Here is a 22,531-nt window from a genome sequence, read left to right as displayed (position 1 = left end):
CAGCCCCCACCCCCCAGTATGACACTGACCTTTCACTATTTTAATTTTATTATGGCCTTATTAACGCTTGCACTCCCTGCATAATCAATCAAACCACACTTCTCTGAAGGACCTCTGCAGATTACTGCACACATGAGACACTTCTCTCCATCAGCAGGTCTTCAGCCACTGAGCAATGCTTGTGTACGTGTTCTTTAAGGGCTTTCAGTATACGCACCTTGAATTACAACAGCAAGGAATATGGATGCACAGTGCACGCTACTGTGACTCAGCAGGGGGTTTTACTTGAGGTGTTCATTTCATTTGAGCCATCGCAGGTGATCATTTAAATAGATAAGTGCAAAAAAATGTGCAGGACTATTATTATACAGTAGAGTATATACAGAGGGCTATCAAAGTCAGCCATAAGATTTGACCAGTAAAAGGCAGGGTGTGTCCTCAGGGGAATTTCAGTGCATCATATGTAGAAGTAGACTGTGTGTGTGCGTGTGAGAGAGAGAGAGAGAGAGAGAGAGAGAGAGAGAGAGAGAGAGAGAGAGAGAGAGAGAATTGGGAGTACAGCACAATTCAGTCTGGGAGCACCAAACGAGGATGAGTGGCTGGCATCTCACTGATCCACCTAAGAGAGGATAGAAAGAGAGAGAGAGAGAGAGAGAGAGAGAGAGAGAGAGAGAGAGAGAGAGAGAGAGAGAGAGAGAGAGAGGGAAACAAACATAAAGACATAGATAAGCTGTCTGCCTATCCTATGTTTTATAAAGGTCTCTCAGCTGTTAGCATGCAACAGTTAGGAACATGTGGTGGTTCAGGAGTATCTTCTTAGCCTGAATGCTCCTCTCCTCTGAAACACCTGCGTGAGGTCCAGATGCCTCCTGTGAAGGCAGCACATACCAGTCTCACAGCATTCTGCATGGCCCTACATTATGGAGCTAGTCATGACTCCCTACGAGCAGCCCACAATTAATCAGGTTGCTGAGCTTTATCATAAAGGCTACCAGGTTATGGATATAGATATGGATATAAAAACTGTTATGGATAATTACAGTCAGCAATCATATCCGTACAATGCCGTGATTATCGGGGAGCGGCTTTTCCATTACTCCATGACCTGCTGCCGTTACTATACACATGCATTTTGTTTGTTTTTTTTTTTTTTTTGCCTGCGGACTCACCAAGTAATTGATTCGTACAAAGGTTTCGGTATGTTGAGATTTGTATAGCAGTGACGTTTTCACACACCAGCACCTCGTTTTGCTCCACCATGTTTACATGTAGCTGCACCACCCGTCTCACCCTTACACACCGCCCAGGGGCCCACGTCACGCAGTGAGAGAAAAGCACCGTGGCCGCTCTGCGGGTGGTGCAGTTTACTCCATCAGTCGGGCACGTGTTATCAACATGCAGACATAAAGACATGCAGTAGAAACATGTCTAAAGATGCAAATCAGAAAGATCATAGATTCAATTAGATGTCTAAAATGTCAACATAAAATAACCATAAATAAATGTTTTGCTTGTCTAGATGACACATTTACATGATTACTCATATAGGTCTATACATTACTCATATAGGTCTATACATTACTCATATATGTCTGATTGCATGAAACCTGAATGCATTCAGAATGAGGGAAAACCTTTAACTTACTGTATTGCTTAGATAAAGACGAACAATGCAAAATAATATATAGAGATTAACTTAGCATATAAGATGCACAGTCTAGGGACTGGCTCTAGAGACTGGCTCTAGACTGAATGATTTGAAGTATGATGACTACAGTGTTAACCCCTGACGTTCATCATACACCTAAATAGTCCTATCCATCTACAACAACGCAAAGCCCTCCTTGTGAAAAAGTTACATTTTTGTCAGTAGTTTAATATTGTTGAAGAATGGCATTAGTTCCACTAGGTTAAAGAACACACCCACCCAACCCTAACACACACACACACACACACACACACACACATTTCTGTGGCTCGGTACATTATAGCACCGACTGCCAGCTCACTCTGATAAAAGCGACCTGCAGTAACCTATAAGACATACGGCAATACTTGTGGTATTACTTCTCTGGTGCACTTTAGCTGAGAGCGTAGTGGCACTTTCAGCATATTAGTCTTGTGTGTCTGTGCATTTACTGCCTGTTGGTGGTCAGGAATGAAGTCGACCTAAAAGGCTATTCATGATAAGCAGAGCATTTGCTTTTAAATGAAAGTTTGGCAAATTCATTAAACATACTTGGCTGAGTTTCTCAGGCTTAAACAGATGGGACAAAATATGCCGGAAAACTCGAAGACATATTAGAGCTTGATGTTTACAGCTCAGCGTGTAAGAACGTGTGAGACACGCTGACCGCCAACCATCAGCAGAAAAGACATTACCAATGTAGCCATAGAATGACATCTAATTAAAACAAAGTCGAGCTATGTAATTAATTGTCATTGTCATGGGGTTCAAGTGGGCTGCTTTGGCAATAGCTAATTGTTGCTGGCAGATAATGCGTGGGTGTGTCAGTGTATTCAGACTGGGAGCATTCGGGTTTGTCAGGCATCGAGACGGGTCTTCATTCCCACTATTAATTAGAGGGTACACATGCGGAACGGTATCAGGCGTCCACAGACATCACTAATCCCCCATATCTATTGTCTTCCCCCACCAGCTCGGCCAAAGCCAAGGAGAAGCTCAATTTCAAAATGATCAGAAGGTGTCTTTAATCACAGATCCACGGCAGACTGCACCGAGGTACAGGGGCCGTCAAGAGACTCGGTGTGAGATGAATCGGGGCTTTCTTCTGCGAGATCTTCCTCTGAGAGATCTTCCTCGGCGTCTGCCTCTGCCGTCTTTTAGCGCTGTCCTCTCTTGGTGATTTTTGCGCTGGCCTTTTGCATAATGAAACATAAAAGAATCCAAAAGGCTACATTAGGTCGTACATACCAGCTTTGTGCCTTTTTTTTTTTGCTTTTTTTGCCCCTATTATGCAAATTCACTATGTTGTACACCTGCTCATTTCCTCACTCTTGTTTGGAGTGAAAAAGCACATAATTATTCATGATGCAAACAGAAGATGGACCTCATCGACTAGCACTGCCTCCAACACCGTGCATATTTAATGTCAGCCATACAATGAGATCCTTGGCTCTGCATTCTAAGAGGCCCGTGCCGTTCGCTCTGCCGTGGTCGGGAGAATCATCGAAAATGTATTTGAACAACAGTTTGCATGACAACGTGCATTTTGAGACATCTGAATAGTTGCTCAAGATTCAGACCATGTCAGGATCATGAATCACTTGGCTGTGATTTTCATCAATTTCTCCCATAATGACTAGAAGCGAAACCAGTGCTGCACTCAGGCACTCCTTGGGCGTTCGGAGAGGGAGCTGTCACTCATATTTGGTGGCGCAGCCATGGAAACAAGTTCTGCGTTCAATCTCAATACTGTACTCCCCTCCAGGCTAAAGCCAATAACTGCTGCTTCGGTAGGAAGGGGAAATAAATAAACAATTAAACAAGAGAAAAGTATTGACCAGCTGCCTTGTGCTCTTTTTTTCTTGAAGCTATACAAAAGGTTTTCTCCATCCGCGGATCTGTGAGGACTTAACAGGCTGAATCCATCTAGTGTCTGAGTCAATGCGAGGAGTTCAACAAATCTCAATTAGCTTGCATTTGGGCCTGTCACATGTGACTACTGCAACCTCAGTCTTCTGTTTAGCTGTGTCCAGTAGTGCTCCTGTGACTTTAATGGGTAAATCTGAACACTGATAAAGCCAGTCATTACTAAACACTAAGAATATATGCTGTCTGTCATTCCGCACGACAGCTAAAAGACTACAGTGACTCACCCACTTGTCAACAATGCGGCGATTCATATAAAGAAATCGCTCTGCAGTCTGGGAACTGCTGCTGTGAAGCCCCAGCTGAGACCAGATGGATTATTAGCCCTTTCACAGTAACGTTATTAACCTGCACCGTGACTCCTGGCACCTGCGAACAGCACCAGCCACAAGTTCATTCTTCTACAAATTAAAAAGCAGGGGAAAAAAATGCATAATGTTTCATAAACAAGAAGCAGATGACTCAGAGTGAGTTACTGTCCTCGCTCGTGTACCTGAGCTCTGTGGCTGTGAGCGTCTGGTGAGACAGGAGGCAAACGAGGTAGCAAAAAGAGACGAGCGATGATAAGGCTCAAGCATCTCAAGGCTGCCAAATGTCGGAGTGGGCGGGGGGGGGGGGGGGGGGGGGGGGAGGTTGGGGGGGGTCACAGTCATTGTTGAGGAGAGAGATGGTTTGATTGACGGATTAAGACCGGCCTTAAGCCCGGATTCTCTCATGGCTTTGGAAACTTCGCTTGGGGTTAGAGACACAGTGGAGCATGGTCTGTTCTTACTCTCCGGACTTTTCCATCGTAACCGCTCTCCCATCCCTCCTCAATATTCCACACGGTGAACCAGGGAAGACCCAACAACCTGCACAATACATACATAAATGAAGCAGTCATGTACATACACAGCGCACACGTACACGCATGTACGGATTGAGAAAAAAAAAACAACAACAAAAAACAGGAAGCAGAGGTCACACCATGGTGAGAGGCTGAGCATAAACTTAACATCTTCCAGGTACTTAAAACAGTGCCTGAAAGTTTTCACAATTATTGTCTGTGATGACATTTTTTTATTATCTGTATATACACCTCAAGGTATTTTTTTTTAGATTATTCAATAATGCACGTTCACATCAATAGGCTTTGAATGATATAGCCGCCTGAAGGCTGAGGTGAGAACAGAGGCCGACGGAGTGTGAGTAGACAGTGCTGGATATTTAGGTGTCTCCCCAAAGCTGAGAAAACAAATCGATCTCTCGCTATTCCAATTAATGCATGCTGTCCAATACGGCCTTCCAACAGACTCCCACTTACCTTGGTACGGGTAATTTCAGCCGCCATCTGCACTGCAATTTGCAACACTCACGCTTTGCCCAAACAGAATTCAAATACTTCAGGTGGGTGAGTGACAGAAGGGAGTGTTAAAAATGTCGAATGTGGCAGTAATATTGCGATATTTCATTTGCAGTCATTCTGGCGCATCAGGGGCTGAATGTACACAACGATCACTCCCTGGTGGCACGGCGGAGAGGGGCAATTACTGGCCACGCACAGCTCGCGCCCCAGCGGAGTGGCGCCGTCGGGCGGTAATGGCCATGCGGAGGACAGGGAGCGTGACTGTGGGGCCCATGCGGGGATGGGGGCCCCGGGGATCGGGCCATTAGCAGCGTAATTACAGCCTGGGCACGATAACTGTAGCACACTCCACTAACCACCACACGGCACCCTTATTTCAGGGGCGCTTTACTTAATACCTTCATTACAAAAGACAATCGCTTAATTATAGAGTCTACAGAAGAACATCAAATGTATGTCAGGATCGGTTTAGGGGCCGGTAATAGAGCATGTGTTCCAGCAGTTTACCGTCTACTTGACGAGCATGTCAGTTCAGTTCCACCAGTCAAATACATTCTGATAACTGTGCGATGATTCATTAGACATGGAACAGTCATGTTGGGAGAATTTGTGCTTGAATGTGCACAACAGCTCCGTGGGCTGCCTAGTTTCAATCAAAGCCATCTACAGTCTAATTACAGGTAGTCTGCTGTTGCTAGTCTAAAGCACAGAATCCCAGAAAAAAGATTCTTCTCAGGAAGATACAAAGACACTTTTTATCTATGGCAAGAATTTTTATAATTTATGGGCAGTTCCACATATAATTGTGTATATTACAACAGAAAAGAGATGTACTGTTCCCATAAGTATCATTCCAACTCTGAGTATTTGCACTCAGAACTTTCATGACAAACATGGAGGAAATCTTGGTCGGTACATATCAGTGGTACCTGCTGAATGTGCCCATGGGTAACATCACCACTGCGATTTGAGTAGAGCAGACTCAAGCCAATATTGTGTCACGTCCTCATGCAGAAACCCGGCGGAAACGAGAAGACCGGGTTATATGGAACATATTTAAACACACAGTCCTGTGTATAAAAGAGCTCGGGTGGACTGTTATTAAACAAGGCGTGGAAGGAGCTGCTATCAGGACAGAAACTGGGGCCCCAAGCTGCACAAAGGCATAAGCGATCATTCCTAGACACTGTTAGCAAACACAATGGCCAGATTCTCTCCCACTGCTACATATTCTCATTCCTTTACATAGTTACATATAAGACTAATGCGCTTTATAAACACAGATACACAACAACTTAAATAGTCCCCAAACGGCAGTGTTAATGGCCCAGTCACATTTTCATCACCACGCGTGTCATTCTTATCTTGCTGTCTTGTTCATGAGGCTGGCACCTGAAGGCACAGAGCTCTAGAGAGATCAATATCTGATTCTCGTTTGTACATATGCCTGCACCCGAGAGCATGCAGCCGAAATGGCCCACATCCATGTGTAAGAGCAGGCTCTGTGGAGAACCATGTCCGGTTCAGACCACTCTGCCAGCAAGCCATTTAGTGCCTCGTACAGAAGATAAATAAATATGAAGAAACAAGATAAACAGTATGTATGTTTGGGGTAAATGTGAAAACATTTCATCACCAGTCTGACAGTGGGAGAAGATAGAAAACATATAAAAGTAAAAAAGACATCTGAGGTAAACAGGAATCTTTGCTGTAAAGGATATTAGCTGCTGTTAAGACTAAACCATGCCCATGTGCAGCGAACGCATCACAGAAATTAAATTAACGCATAGAATTCCTCCTCAGTGAAATTACAACACATTAGTAGGTGATTACATATCCAGAAAGGATATTATACTCAGGCTCGTTGTGTGACTCTTAAGAGAAGAGTGTGTGTGTGTGTGTGTGTGTGTGTGTGTGTGTGTGTGTGTGTGTGTGTGTGTGTGTGTGTGTGTGTGTGTGTGTGTGTGTGTGTGTGTGTTGAACTGTACTTACGGCTGGCTAGAGCTCTTCTAAAGTCATTAAAGTTGTAGTGCAAAGGTTCATAATGCTCAGAGAGCAACCACATTAATATGGAATAATTGCAGCATCAACACATTGGACTACAAGGGTTACCAGCATTGTTATTAATGTCAACAACCATTAACATCTTGCTGCTACTGCCACAGATATATACTAATATAGCAAATATGCAGGGTCTGTATTGCTCGTAATATCACTTACTGCATGAGGATGAGGACGATGATGCAAAAACCAGCCATAACGATGAAGGGCATACCAGGAAATGTGGACAGGGTCTGCGGGTAGAGGCCATTGAATAAGACAGCAGCGAAGATGAAACAGGTGGCCTCCACGGATGCTGAGAAGGAGAACATGGCACCTGTGGACGGAAGGTCAGCTTTATATGGGACAACTGGTATACATGTCACTGGCATGAACTATAGTGTGCAGTTCCCTTAAGATGCCCACTCTTCTACTTACGACATCTTTTACTGCATCAATGAGACCCTAATTATTCCAGATATGATGTACACTACGTATGCTGGGCATAGCTCTAAATTGGGGCACGAGGTTCTGTTTATCTTTTGTCCTGGAGCGGTTGAGTAATGGCGGTGTGTGTTGGAGGCTATGGAATGGAGTGCACAGGGTGGAGACAGGAATAATGATTTGATCCACATTGATAAAACATCTCCCTGCTCCGCGGTGAATTGCCGGATGGCTCTGACTAACTGGAGCAGAATGAGCCGGTGCCCTTTCAGCGGCTCTAACGTGGAGTCCGTATTGATCCGAGGTGGAGACGAAAGCGCTCCAGAACCGCTAACTCTGAAGTGCAGGTGACATGAGACAGCCAGCAGCCAAGAGCTGACTCAATGCCCACAGCTTTTTTTTTTTAGAAAAAAAAAAGGAATAAAAAAAAAAACTTTCTGTGGAAACGTAAAAACAAGAGCGTCTCCACGGCCCTCGCCTGGAACCATGGTGTGTGTGCACGATGACCCAGAAAAGCGATACCACTGCATTGTGAAGGTGGAAAAGTCTTGGGGATTATAGAAAAAGTGTATAATTTAGGCTGGATCAGATGGAAATTGCTTTGAGGAAAAAGGATCTGTCAGACGCCTCATCTCTATGCAGCAGGCTTGAACAGAACCACACACACAAAGTGTGAGGGATGGGTTTTGAGTGGAGTCTCACACACACACACAATGTGAGGGATGGGTTTTGAGCAGAGTCTCTCTCTCTCTCTCTCTCTCACACACACACACACACACACACACACACACACACACACACACACATGTCGTGAGGGATGGGTTTTCAGCAGTCTCACACATTCACACACAAACACACATCGTGTGAGGGATGGTTTTTGAGTAACTGTCTTGCTCACACACGTACACATGCACACACACCCATACAGTGTGTCTGTGTGGGTGGTGGGGGGGGGGGTGACCCTCTTTTGTTTTGTGAGTCTGATCAGGGTTTTCTTCATCACAGTTTTCCCAGACCTGACCGAGGGACTGCAAGGTGAGAAAATGTAGCAACCGATTTTGACAGTCCAGCAGCCTTATATGCATGTCTGCCATTACGAATGTCCTATTTTGTCAAATCAAATAAACTGGGTTTTACAAGAATTGGTAGCTAAGCTCTGGTATGACTGGATGTTATCGGTAGGACTAAGTCTTGTGTACTAAGAGTGAATTTCCTCTCTCATACAGACCGTTTACATAGAATTTCCACATCTCTTCTGATATTTATCCTATTGAATCCCATCATAGCAGTGACCTATTGTGGTTTATTTCAAGCATGCACCTATAATGTAGGTTCTGTGTTGGTGCGCCACAAAAAGTAATAGGAAAGAAATGGCAAAAAAACAGGTAGATCTACGATGTTTGGGTTTACGTTTATATAAAAATTTATATTATATTTATACTATATTTTAATAACATGATGTCACATTTACGTCATGCTCACAAGAGATGATTTCATGTGACATCATGAGCAAGAAACCTCACAGGTCACTGGTGTGACTGGGATAACTCAGTGTATGCATCGTTTGGATTGGTTCACATAGCATATAACAGTTGGGAAATATGGGGATTGAAACACACATAGTTTGGCCTATGCGAAACTAGAAAAGATGGTTCAAAAATAAAGGCCTAAACAGCAACAATATTATTAAAATATAATAAAAACAATAATAAATACAAAAACATTATAAACTCTAACAACTGATTTACTCACTATTAGCTATCTAATTAACGTGCACAGCTCTGCGTCTCATTACGAAAGGCAAATGAGGACGTTAATGGGGATCAGATTTTTCTGTGACAGTGCTGGATAACATTTCTCCCTTGAGAAATGCCATTTATTCTCTTCTCCGGACACGTGGCGTAAAGAAAAGAAAAAAGAGCAGCCGTGATTGCCGCCCTTAGTCGGTATGGAGGTAAACCCCGGTACTTTGAAAGCGTACCTTGTTCATCAGGTCCCACAATGGCAGAGGACAAAGAGCGAATGACCGCTTGAGTGATCCCCGCTGGCGCGGACAGAACTGCCACTATACAGCAAATAACAAAAAAAAGATATGACGTCATTATATTTGCTACAGATTGCTTTGTACCGTTGATCAGAATGGCCACACTTTGGATATTCTGTAATTCACAACTTATCTATAATGTATGCGCGTACAACAGAGAGAATGCTCGTTTACCGGCGTGGCTACCTGAGCTACGGCTCGCCCCCCGGCCGAGCGTGCACGTGTACTAGCACGCGCACGACGCCACCGTGCCCCTCGTTATTGCCGCCGACAGAAAAGCGGACGGGTGCCTTCACCAGCTGCCGCTTAACCGCTGGGGCCACCGTTCATCTCCCCATCAAAGTGCACCGGTTTGCCACGTCGATTTGAATAACAATTTCCACAACCATTTATGTAATAAAGGATATCAATACTGATCGGTTCGTCTTCCCCCGCAATGGCTTCCATCTCAGTGCTCAGAGATGTGCCAGTTCCACAGCATAAATTACTGTTTAAAACAGAAGCTTTAATTCAGGCTGTAGAATATGTGCCCAGGTAAGAGGACCGCTGCTGGAACACTTTACCTAATTGGTCTGCCTCGCTAAACCGTCAAAGAATTCATTTTTTTACACTGAAAAACAATGTCCGCAAAGATGACAGAAGACTTTTAATGTGCTTGTAATTGGCATAATGGATAATAATATATGTTAATAGACTAATTATCTTTAAAGGGCTTAGCTACACTGATGGGATTTTTGTCATAACATCTTAAAGTTGGTATTTCATAAACCTCTCGTGCTGTAAAAATACTAATGGCACCATCGCTCAGCAGTGTCAGTATTCATAACATGCATACGTCACACAACAAATAATGCACTTCAAATCATGCTTTTTAGCTGCTCATGTCATACATGATGTGTGGCACACTGACCTTGTGTAATTCCTCGTTATCTCATTATAACACGTTATTGGTGTGTGACGTGCCATCCATAGATGTGTCATACTGCATCACCGGGGCGACGAGTGTTGAGAGCCTACCTAAGAAGACCATCCAGGTGTTGGTGGAGAACGCCAGCAGGACGTATGAGGCGGCTCTGAAGGAGGTACCGAGCTTGGCCAAAGTCATCTCCTTAAAGCAGCGCAGCAGCAGTGGGAAGAGACCCAAAAGGCCAAATCCCTATCAGAAAACACAGGGCAGCGCACAGCCAGATTAATGGCCTGTCAGCAAAGCACTAGGTGTCAGACGTTCAACAGCAAGACGTAGAAATTGCATTTTTCTGCCACTAGCGATGAAATTCGACTTTGGGCAAGTTCAGAATAGTTCACCAGCAGTATTTCAGAGTCACAGTGCAGTGTGATCAAATGATTGGGTGTATATTGTTGTGACGTACCTACGAATGAGCGTAGTATACCCGCCAACCTGCCCACAAGCTGTTTATTTGGACCCGAAACCTCTGTGTGTACTGACCATAAAAGTACTTTAGATAATAAAAGGATGTGGTAGTCATTAATAACTGGACTTGAATTACTGACAAAATATTTGGTATAAATGATTATGGAAGCTGGGAAGAGGTCTTGCTGGAGAGCAGTTTTTTGCTGTTCTAAATGGCCTTCTGTTTGCCCCTTCATCAACAAGAATGCTATAAATATATCAGGCACTTTAGATTCATTATGCCTCAAACTTGTGAATTAATTAACCTTCACAGACTGCTCTTGATGAAAATGTCAAAAACAATCAACATGTATTAATCGGTGTGTCTGAGTGCAGTGCATTTATGAGCAATCGTATGTGATTGAGCATATATGAGCAGGAATGTGTGAGTGGTTGCGTGCGTGCCAAGGACAATGTGACTACTTTGATCCATCTCAAACCGACAGGTTTGATTTAATTAGGCCTCAGCCCCCAGCTGTCGGGTGGCTGGTGTCATCGGACCTCATTGGCTTTATGAATTTGTAGCAGACGACAGTGCAGATGCATAAGTGTTCCTAGGAAAAGGTTAATACTGCATGTTTTTACTTTAATCAACCCATTATGGCCTGCAATGTTTACTAATTCCTCACTAGCTCCACCTAGCCCCAATTACAAGTCGATCTCAACCCTGCAGACTTTTCGATGCTGTGTACAAACTGAACCATAAATTCACCCTTGGCCTCTGGTAGCCTGAGCAGACTTTCCTGTATCAGGTCGTACGTTAGGAGGTGTGTATCAGTTTTAAGTCTTCTTGTTCCTTTGGGCTGCTACCCTTATAATGTTAAAGTACATTTGCTGTCACACCATCTTGTCCTTAAACACAAAGTATTTACAACAGCCCCTTCCTTAAGAAATTTATCTTTCTGAGAATTCTTTTTGCGGTTAGTTAAACCTATTTTTTCAGTGTTTGCATATCAGGCACCAGACCGTCAGCACCAGTCTCCTTCAGACAGAGTGCATAATAGCCTCTTGTCTGAATCAATGCTACTGTGCACGTTACAAAAGGCAGCTGAGCGATTGGAGCCCCCCGTGGTGCATTGTGGGCCGCTTGAGTCAACATGCTGTAAATGGAGAGGCATCACCTGTCCGATCAGAAAAGCGTGCTCCTTAATGAGCAGTCTTTGTTTAAGTGTCACTCTAAGACATGGCATCGACCTGCTCACATTGATGAGATCAGTGTGTAGAGCTCCCGCAGCCGATAAAAACACCCTCCCCCCCCACATCCAGCGACCTGTCACTGTACGAAGACAAACGAAATGTGTGAGCCTGTTTGGTCCTAGCTGCCGTGGTGAGACAGTGTGTGATTTGTTCCTAGAAGGCAGAGCAATCAATTATATGTTTGAAAAAACTTTGATTCTATTGAGACTGGGAGATTTGTTCTAATATTGAATGTGGAGTAGTGTTATCTTTGGTCTTTGAGAGAGGAAAGCCACTTTTTAAAATCTTGACACCTTTTTTACTTGAATTACAAATCATGTTATCAGCATATAATGCTGGTAAAAATAAATGTTGAACTGGCATATGGCACATTGTAATTTTCCAATCAGCAGTAGGTATGGTGAACTTTGAGTTACTATAGCAGCCATTAGCAATAGTTAGTGTGCTTTTAAAAATGACAAGTATCCCTTTGACAGCTCTTTTAAGGCAAAATGCTTATTAAATATGGACCTTAAGCATTAGCCTATAAACTGGAATATCTGCTCTTAGATGTAGAAAACCCGAGCTGGATTTATGACATCCATGTATGGCTTATAAAATACACACAAGGTTTTAAATGTTGAGGACCCAGTCAATCACAACGTGCAATTTGGTATTAATTGTTTCTCAGTGCCACAAAATTGGTACTGCTTGCTGTTCCTTAATACTTTATAATATGAATCTGGTTCTGACTTTTATTACCTTTCTTAATCTGTGATTAGATAAAACCTTCTTGTGGGCCACAGGGACTACTAGGGATGCTCTCACTCCTCCCCCTATTTGATAACACCTCCGCCTATGCAGTAACTACCTACTCCCATTGTGCAATCACGTTACCATTGGAGAGAAACAACATTGCCTCTCCCTTCACTATATCATGCTCTTCTCTAGCCTAGCAATTATTGTTAATGTGGTATCTATCCAGTAAGATCAAAGTGACTTCTCAGGATGCAATGTGAATTTTGGTAAATGTCTAGATCAACCCTTAGAGTGTACATTAAAGCAGAGACCTCCATTTCATATATCTGAGCAGACTCTTTCTTTGTTACCAACCAAAGCAATGGCACACCAGTGCAGCATGTTCAATCAGTTACTAGCTCTTGGTCACGCCCCATTCAGCCATGCTCTGCCTCACCATGAGTATCATTAACACCTGAATACTGGTGTATGTGAGCACACTGTATGGAAGATTCTTATGTCACTCTTCTATGAGGTATTTTGTATTGTAAGTGTATTTTGTGAGGTTTTTTTTTGTAAGTGTTCAGCAAACGAATCTTTCCTAAGTGCTTCCTTGTACTAAGTAGTATTTGAACTTTGCCTGATATTTCGACTCCGCCCTCTTATGAGGATTGGTGCATTGTTTTATATTCATTGTGTTTTTATTGGCTGTAAATCATTTACAGGCTGTCAATCATGCTCGTGATTTCTAACTATGGATTTGGTCGACACTGTGGTTCGCTAGGGCTTGTCCCTCATCACATGGGAATCCAAATGTAAAAATGTGCTAGTATTTCTTAAGCCAAATTAAATAAATTCAAAATAAATTTAATAATTTATAAAATTAATGTTATATAAATGACTGTCAGGAATTCTGAACCACTTGGCAAAGTATACTATGGTCATAGTGACAGAGATTTCAAAAGTGGCAATGTAGTCATGTAGACATAGGGATCTACACTCTTATCACTCAAAACCACATATATAAGGCTTTACAAAGAGACAAATATAGGGAATAGTTCTCCCCTCATGGCTGAACTAATCTTCTGTAGGTGATCTGCTGTATATGCTATTTTGCGATGACAGTGAGGCTGGACGACTGGGATTGGCTGCATGGAAGTCCCAAATTAGGGACGGGTCCAGGATATTGTCAGTGTTGATACAACCCCTCTGTTCTGGGACAATGTGGCATGGGTTCAACTTCCTGCACTTGCTCTTAAGGTGAAAGTCATGAGTGGACAACCAGACCAGTTGACTTGGGGTGTACAAAGGACCTCTCTTGCATTTGCAGACTGCCTAGGTCTTCTTTCGACTCAGTGCTCTTTGTATGTGTTACATGGACCTTCTCCCAAGTTTGCTCACTTCGTCAAAACAAGTCATAGTCTGTGGGTATGCCAGAGGGCTATCTTGACTGGAAGAACAGCAGGGGTTGATAGCCTAGCACACATTTAAAGGGTGTCCCGGTCGAGAAATGTTTGAGTTCTGTGCATACTCAGCCCAGGGAATATATAAGTATTCCCATCTGTTTGGGAATGACTACACTAAGATCGGAAAAAATAATCTGAATTCTTGGTTAAGCCTTTCTACCTGTCATTTAGATTAGGGATGATAGCCAGAGGTGAGGCTAACAATGTTGTTCAGTAACTTACAAAATGTTCAGTAACTTACAAAAAGTTCATCTGTCCGATGCAATATCCTCCGATATAATGAAGAAGCGAAAGACATCGTGGAAGATAGTCACGAGTTTTCATGGCCGTAGGGATCTTAGGTAAGTGAATTAAATGCAGGTGTTATGCAAATCCGTAACAATCCGTTATGCAAATCCGTAACAAAACCCTAGTTGAGAACCAGGGGCATCTGGGTATAGTAGAGGTTTCAGGAGGCCTGCTGGCAATTCCGCGGTCATTAGATATATTAGGCCACCGGACATGAGCAAAAAAGCTTGCCCACCTGGTCTGTCCAGCATTCAGTTGTCAAGCGCCTTCATGTATTCCAGGTTCTTATGGTCCGTAATGATGATAAAGGGATGATATTTCAAGCCAGTGGCCCTGCTCATTCTTTGCCAACTTGATTGGTAGCAGCTCTCAGTTACCAACATCACAGTTTTTCTTTGCAGAGGATAGTTTCCATGAGAAAAAGGCACATGGAAATAACCTAAGGGGGTTACCATTGCATTGAGAAAGGATTGTGCCAATTCCTGTCTCTGAGACATCAACTTCTAGTACAAAGGGTAAAGATGGATAGGGATGTTTCAGGATGAAGCCATGGTAAATCTCCTCTTGAGTTCAGAGAAAGCCTCTTTAGCCTCTGTATTTCAAGTCAGCGATCGTGACTTATCCTTCAATATGGATGTGAGAGCAACAGAAAATGAAACCTAGGATAAAATGACAATAGAAGCTAGCAAAGCCCACAAACCTCTGCAGTTTCTTTACTGTTCAGGGCTGGGGCCAGTTAGCAAAAACTGTCACCTTGATATCATCCATTTTGGTGCCCAGTGGGCTAATGACATACCCCAAAGATTTGGGTCTGATGAAGTTTGTATTTGTCAGGCTTAACGAAGAGGCTGTGCTTGTGAAGCTGGTGTAGTACTTCCTGAACCTGCTTGATATGCTCATCGAGGCTGGAGAAATAGATCAAAATATCATCTATGTACACTACTACATTCTGGTTCAACATGTCTCTGAAAACTTTGTTAATAAAAGACTGAAACACAGAGGGAACATTGCCCAATCCATAACGATTTACTAAGTACTCAGTGTCCATTCTTGGTGATGAACTCTACTTTTGAGAGGGACCGTGCCTGGTAGTAAGTCTATTGTGCAATTCCAGAGCCAATGAAGTGGTAACTGACAAGACTGGGATTTGCTGAAAACATTAGAAAATTGGGTGTGTTTCTTTGGTATGCCGATCATGTTTACTACTTCTGGGCATTCTATACTAGTCGAGTAATAGTGGTCACACAATGTGACTGGCAGTAAAACCTCCCTTTTACTAGTTCATCTGTGGACCTTGACAGAATCGGACCATGTTTTGCTAACCAATGGTAACCCAGTTTAATGGAATAATCAAGTGAATCATTGGCAATAAAAGAAAGGGACTCTGAATGGAGTATCCCAACATTGAGATTTAGGGTATTGAAATCTTGTTAACACTGCCTGTGCCTATGGTTTGACTGCTGATGCCCTTCATCTTAAAGGTGAAGGCATGCAGCAGAATGGGAATCGACATCCTCTGGGCCTATGATCTGCTCCAGAGTCGACCAATGTTACAAAACAAGGGGTGAGAGACCAAGTTAATTTAGCTGGTAAAGTGAATTTCTTCTGGGTTGCGTGGACAGAGAACCTACCAGGAGTTTAGCATCTTTGTTGGGCAGGAAGTTGCATGCATTCTTGAAATTACCCTTCTGTGAGCCAGAGGTAATGATGGTAAATCCACTAGTGTTGACTGAGCTCTCTGATGAGAAAGGATTTGGTTATCTGGCTTGATGGAAAGTTGTACGAATTTATTTAGTGACCTTTACAAGCCATTTCTGCTTTAAATGCATCTTTGAGACTTCGACGAAACGAATCAGGGCCTGGTCACTCCATCCAAAAGAGGCAGCGAGGGTGCGGAACTGCGATAAATTCTGGGGCGGTTTTTCCTGCCTGAGCTGCAGTAACTGCTCACCTGGGTATGAGTCCTGTAGCCGAATGGTCAAAGACGTCTTTAAAATTCCATTCAAAACTAGCATATGAGTCCATGGTTGGGAAATTGGATATCCGGAGATCAGTATCTCAACATAAAGCCTTGCACATAAGCAGTGTGATAACGAAAGTATGCTTAGTTACATCGGTAGAGAAAGCCTTATCTATAAGACTGAAATAAAGTGATTGCTGCAGAAGGAAACCCCTACAAAACCCTAGAGAACCGTCATACTTATTGGGACCTGGGAGCCTAACAGACATTGTTTTTATTCCATGTTTTGTAATGCCTGGAGAGGTGGTGCTTGAACGGAGGAAGAGAAGTTAGATGCAGCCATACATTTGAAGAATCAATCAATTAAATCATCTACAGTCATACTGAGTTGATGTTGGTCGTGTACTCCAAGTAGCTTTCCCTGTGAAGCTAGGCCGGTCTGGATGTATGCCGAAACTGCGGGATGTCGAAGTGTTCTGTAACTATGGGTGAGAGAACATTGGTGCACACGATTGAGGATCCACATGCAGATTCAGATTAAAACAAGGACGTTTCATAGTAAGAGGATGGGACAAGGCAATGGGCAAAAATACAATAAGATGGTCCAGGTCACCAACAGGAGAACGGTCCAAAAAACAGGTACAAGGGGCAAATACACAAAACGGACATCCAAGGTCAGCAACAATAGATACAATTCCGTAAACGAGCCAGAGGTACAAAAAGGGCTAGACTGGGGCAAAAAGGACTAGACTGGGGCAAAAACCAGAAGGCAGGCAGAGAATTCAGAACACAGGCAGACTATGAGAAATATATTAGAAACAAGGCTTGGTATGTTCTTTGGAAGAGTTGGCAATACGTCGCAATGACATACTGAAACATGCAGGTATAAAAAGGTAACTTAATTAGTGAAAAGGACCAGAGTCTCCCCAGAGTCTCCCCAGCTGAGGACCAGAGTCTCCCCAGAATTCTGGTGATGAGGCCCTCTGGTGGCAGGCTGAAGAAGTGCCACCAGACCTGGTAATATGTTGAAGCAATCTGTCATTTGTGAACATTTGAAAAGCAATAAAAGTATAACTAAAAATAAACAAATTCATTGATTTTAATATCTTTACCTTTATCTTTAAAATATCTTGGCATTTGTGTTGTTAATATACCATCATTCAACAGAAATGTTGAACAATTGAGTAAAAAATTTAAAAGGTTGAGGTTCATTTACGGAAATAGGTCTTGTTTCATAGCAGAAGTTCAGAAGGAACTATTTCAAGCAACTGTGCTGACTATATTGGATTATGGTGATATATTCACACACTGCAGTCCCAATCCAAAAATCCTTGGACACATCCTTGGTCTATCCGAGTGTGCTCTACGATTTATTACAGGTGATTCGTTTCATACCCGTCACTGCCATCGGAATGCAAAATAACCCCAGCCCAATTTAACTTTAAAAGGAAAGTGTCACAATTGATTATTTATATACCAGGCTTTTTAACAGAAACTAACTTCATATATCTCACATTCCCTTGCAATTAGGAGCAATCAGTGCAATACTAGCATGCAGGATTGCCTGATTTTAGAACCTTTGCTTTCACTTTCATATTTTAGCAAGACAGCATTTTGTTTTATAATGGTTCTTTGATTTGGAATGGGTTTTTATCTCAAAGTTAAAAAATAAATTTTCCTGGCTCCTCTAAATGCACTTAACTGTGCACACTGCAGTCAAATTGTATTCTCAGTTAGTTGCAACGTGAATCGTGACGTCCAGTTCCAGAGTGGCTTGTGCTTTGGAACCATGTGCAGTGGCATCGGAAGGGTGAGGTGTACGGCACCCTAACGTTTGCCCTTCAGTAATGAATGGCCTGAGCAGACCCATTAATGAAGTGCAGCTAGGGTTTGAATGCAGCACGCCCAATTACAAATAAGGCACAGTGCCAATAAGGGTCTGTGCACTTCTGTGCTGAGGAAAAGGCAGTGCAGGCTGAGATATTGCCTTGCCTTTATTTCCTACCCTTAATAAATATGCTCACAATCATCCATAAGTCAGTAATATCGAGCTGACCCCAAATCTCTTCTGGATTACTCGTGGGAAAGGCACAAAAGATTATCCCCCTCTGATTGATCATGGCATCTTTTCAGTACAGGAGTATGGTGTGTTGAAGTTCTTGACACTAGCTAAAAATATTGTATGTGGCAAACTAGTCCATGGCGACATTTATTTGTCATGCCTGCAATCCCCCATAAACACCTCGACCCACTCCGATCTGAACAGCCCCACCACCACCACCACCACAAACCCCTACAGTTACACTCCTGCAGGGAAGATGAAAAGTCACTGTTCCAGACTACAGATTGCCTGGCCAATTGAATTAAGGTCATCGTCTCCCAAAATGCCCTTTGCTATTTTGGCCCTGAGTTAAAAAGGCAGACAAAGATGGAACGGGGGAGAAATTCATTTTGGTATCTAGGCAGACACCTTAAACCGTCGCATGGACCAGCACTGGCATTTTCAGGATGGGTGGTTACCCATGCCCTTGGCCTGCCTCGAAAAGACCTGAGTCATCAAAGATAGTACGACTCTGGAAACAAAGACACTTACCAACAAGAGCATTCTGGCAGAGTTAAACAGCCCGAACATCTCAGTGGTGAACTCCCTGGGCTCATACATCAAATAGAGCAGCAAGATAGACTGCTCCCCTGGGGAGACACAAGCACATAAAAGCACATGTCGTTAAGTCTCTCTCCCTCTTTGGCCTGAGGAGCACCGACACTCATGGAGTGCATTTATAAACCTCCCCGAAAGAGCTTAAAAGTATTATCAACACAAACAGGCTATACAGCCAATACACACATATGAGCCTGACTGATAAATCACTAGAGTCAGGCTCATCTTAAAGTCAGGAAATTAGGTCACTTAATTACTTGTGGCACACAAAGAGTTCTTGGAAGTTTTTAGCACTGTGTAGCTCTGATAAACAAGGTTGCAACCACCTAAACCTATTTGAAATTCCCATCCCACTTATTGGCATCTAACCTAATTTATAAATGTCTAAATGGATGCAAATAATAACTAATTAATAAATGTAAATAATAACTAATCCTCGAGGCTCAGTAAGAGGTTGATGAGGAGCTATTAGTTGATGTTCAAGACACTTAAGTATAAATGCCTGTATGAATGCCTCTGGAGAACTAAGAGCCACTGCTTACAAAACCCTCAGTAGGTGTTCAGCGGGAAGCTGGTCAAACATGCCTCGCCCTTTTTTATTGCATCAGGGATTTATGCAGTACACACCGATAGCGACCAGGTTGTTTATGAAGGTGCAGAGGATGAGGAAGTGCAGTTTCAGCCTCTCCTGTCCTGACCTCCTCTTGAACACCGCCCTAAACGACCGCCTGGCATGTTTCAGAACAAACAGCCCCCACTCGCTTTCCTCCAAGTCCTCCCGAACGCTGTCATCGTTAGTCAGGACGCCTAACGTGCTGCTGACCGGTGTGGGGTCTCGCAGCCACAGCAGGATGTAGAAGACAGCCAGGATGTGACAGGTGATGAAGGCGGCGAAGGCTGCCGGCAGACCCAGGTCCTGCTCCAGGAAGCCCCCCAGGAGGAAGCCCACCGTGCCGCCGACGAAGATCATGGCCTCGGCCACGGCCATACGCAGCGTGCGACCTGCACCCGGGTCGGTCGTGGCGTCGGCCAGGTAGCTGAAGGAGCTCAGGAAGACTGAGACGTGGCCTCCACTCAGGCCCGTGAGGCCTGCAGCCAGGAGGCACCAGTAAACACTCAGGCTGGGCACCAGCGCCATGGCCATGAACACGCCGCCGCTCAGCACCGACAGCAGGAAGGGTAGCACCATGACGGAGCGGCGCCCCGCGGCGTCTGACCAGGAGCCCAGCAGCAGGGCGGGCGGGATGGACACTGAACTCAGGACGGCCGTGTAGATGAGCAGGATGTAGGAAGAGTGTGACTGCACATCCTTGGTGTCCTCGCCATGCCCGGAGTCTTTGCAGGCTTCCGAGTCCTCATACAGCTCCTGGCAAACCTTCCATAGAGCAGTAGGATACACACTTACTTTATTATGGACCAACTCAACACTGCTCAGCTGGTTCACAGTACACTCGTCTTGTCCATTGTATTATATTCAGTCAGAGGTGTCAATTCCAGGTTCAGAAAGTAAAAGTCCTCACCAGGATTTTGCTCAGGCTTCCTGGATTGTGTTGAATCCACTAATTTTACCTGGATTGCACTAATTAGAAAATCTAGCAAGCTTGAGCAAAATCCTGGTGAGGACTTTTACTTTCTGAACCTGGAATTGACACCTCTGTATTCAGTGTACATGTCTTATCACACTATTATTTGTACCAAACAATTTTTTCAACAAAAATTTAATTTTTCTAATCTAACTAAAACACATCTACATGTCAAACATAATGCAACACATGAAATAAAAGAAGATCTCTTTTTACAGAAACCAAAAAGATCTACAGCAAATGTTGCTAGCCTTGCACTTTTCAGCCTTCGAACGTTAAATGTTTTTCTCTGCATGCACAGTTGTGCACATTCAAATCATGTATTCAGCTACATCCACACAGAAGCACACAGGGCTGGAGTTCATAAGAAGGGTGTTCAGAAGGAAGAGGAGATTACTGCACAGCGCATTCCAAGGAGACAAGAACAAGCAATGGAAACAGCATTACAGCTCAGTGAAAACACATAGTCATAAAGCTATACTGGTTCTCAGGTGGTCCAAAACAAATGCATTTGTCCCTCTATAGGCGAGGCCGATACCACACACATATGACATGAACCAGCTTTTACGCCCAACACCTAAAGCCAGACAAATGACAGCCAGGGATCAGTGAATCTACAGGAAGGAGAATTACAGTGCTGTCTTGCTTTGCATTGGCTGCCTGGTGAGTCACGGTCAGTTCAGTCTGATTAATGCCTGCTGTAGTGTGGGGTTTCAGCTACACTGTAAGCAGGGATATTGTTTTCCAGAGCGCCCTGTCCACACTGAACTCCCTCAGGCACTCTGGGCTCCAGGCACCTGCACGCTCTCTTCTAGAGCCGCACCCCACTGACCTGTTTTTCCGGAGATGGAGCAAAACACTGCAGGCCAGGTTCCCTAGGACGTCCACTATTCATCTATCTCTCACTATCAGTCTCTTCTATCTGTCTGTCTCTGCGTGTGTTTCTCTCTGTCTATCTCTGTCTTCCTCTCCATTTGTCTGTCTGTCTGTCTGTCTGTCTGTCTGTCTCTCTCTCTCTCTCTCTCTCTCTCTCTCTCTCTCTCTCTCTCTCTTTCTGTCTCACCCTCTCTCCACCACCTGTTCTCTACATTTGGTGCAGAATAAAAACATCACTCAGTGGACGTGAAGCAACACTCTCCTACCTTGACAATGACCAGGTGCTGATACGCTGGCAGCATAATGAATGTGCTGGTCATATAGAAGAAAATGGCTGGCTCCACTGTAACTATTCTCCTCAGCCTCTCCAGCCATTCTGGCATATTCTGCTTCACAGCCCACGGCTACACAATCAAGCGGACGTGCTCTTTAGGGCTCCCGCACCCGTTACCAGTGTCTAAAAAGAAACCTGTTAGCAACAGAGGAAAGGTGTGTTTGTTGGATGCACCGCTTAGGTGAGGTCACCCAGTCACATGCTTGTCAGCCGCAGAAAGCAGGAAAAGCCACAGTCACAAGCTGCTCTTATCAGCGAAAGGGCTGATTGCCCTCGCTGGCTGGGAGACAGCTTTACTGCACCCACTGATACTCTGTAAACACTCCCTCTGTATGATACAGGCACACTGTGTCTCTGTGCTACCAAAGGACCATGACCCATGTGACAGCAATGTTATCTCTTAGAACTTAAACAGCTGTTAATATTGGAAAGTGTCTTGTAGTATTAGGTTTACACGAAAATCCATACAAAATGGTAATGATCATGTTTGATCCGGGCCAGAGTAAGAGAATGACCACTGTGAATTCCTCCCTGCTGCCAGTGAAAGTGTTCCT

At 43.8% G+C, this 22,531-nt stretch overlaps 1 protein-coding gene across 2 annotated transcripts; it reads right to left on the bottom strand.

Moving 5' to 3' along the window:
- Positions 1 to 262: 262 nt before the first annotated feature.
- Positions 263 to 22,157, bottom strand: LOC143481168 (lysosomal proton-coupled steroid conjugate and bile acid symporter SLC46A3). 2 transcript variants are annotated; one of them, XM_076979106.1, is made up of 7 exons: positions 21,910 to 22,157; positions 19,812 to 20,559; positions 19,119 to 19,216; positions 10,504 to 10,642; positions 9,424 to 9,507; positions 7,179 to 7,335; positions 263 to 619 (listed from the first exon to the last, which is right to left on the bottom strand). In XM_076979106.1, the coding sequence occupies exons 1-7, from the start codon at positions 22,024 to 22,026 to the stop codon at positions 568 to 570; spliced, it is 1,395 nt and encodes a 464-aa protein (XP_076835221.1). In that variant the 5' UTR covers positions 22,027 to 22,157; the 3' UTR covers positions 263 to 567. The 2 variants fall into 2 exon arrangements, with proteins under 2 accessions (XP_076835221.1, XP_076835220.1); XM_076979105.1 differs by lacking the exon at positions 263 to 619 and adding an exon at positions 1,746 to 2,880.
- Between the last annotated feature and the right edge of the window lie 374 nt (positions 22,158 to 22,531).

Source organism: Brachyhypopomus gauderio, chromosome 17 (genome assembly GCF_052324685.1).
Source record: "Brachyhypopomus gauderio isolate BG-103 chromosome 17, BGAUD_0.2, whole genome shotgun sequence".
NCBI classification, from domain to species: domain Eukaryota; kingdom Metazoa; phylum Chordata; class Actinopteri; order Gymnotiformes; family Hypopomidae; genus Brachyhypopomus; species Brachyhypopomus gauderio.
Note: the sequence above shows the minus strand (reverse complement) of the source record. Positions and strands in the feature narration are given on the sequence as shown.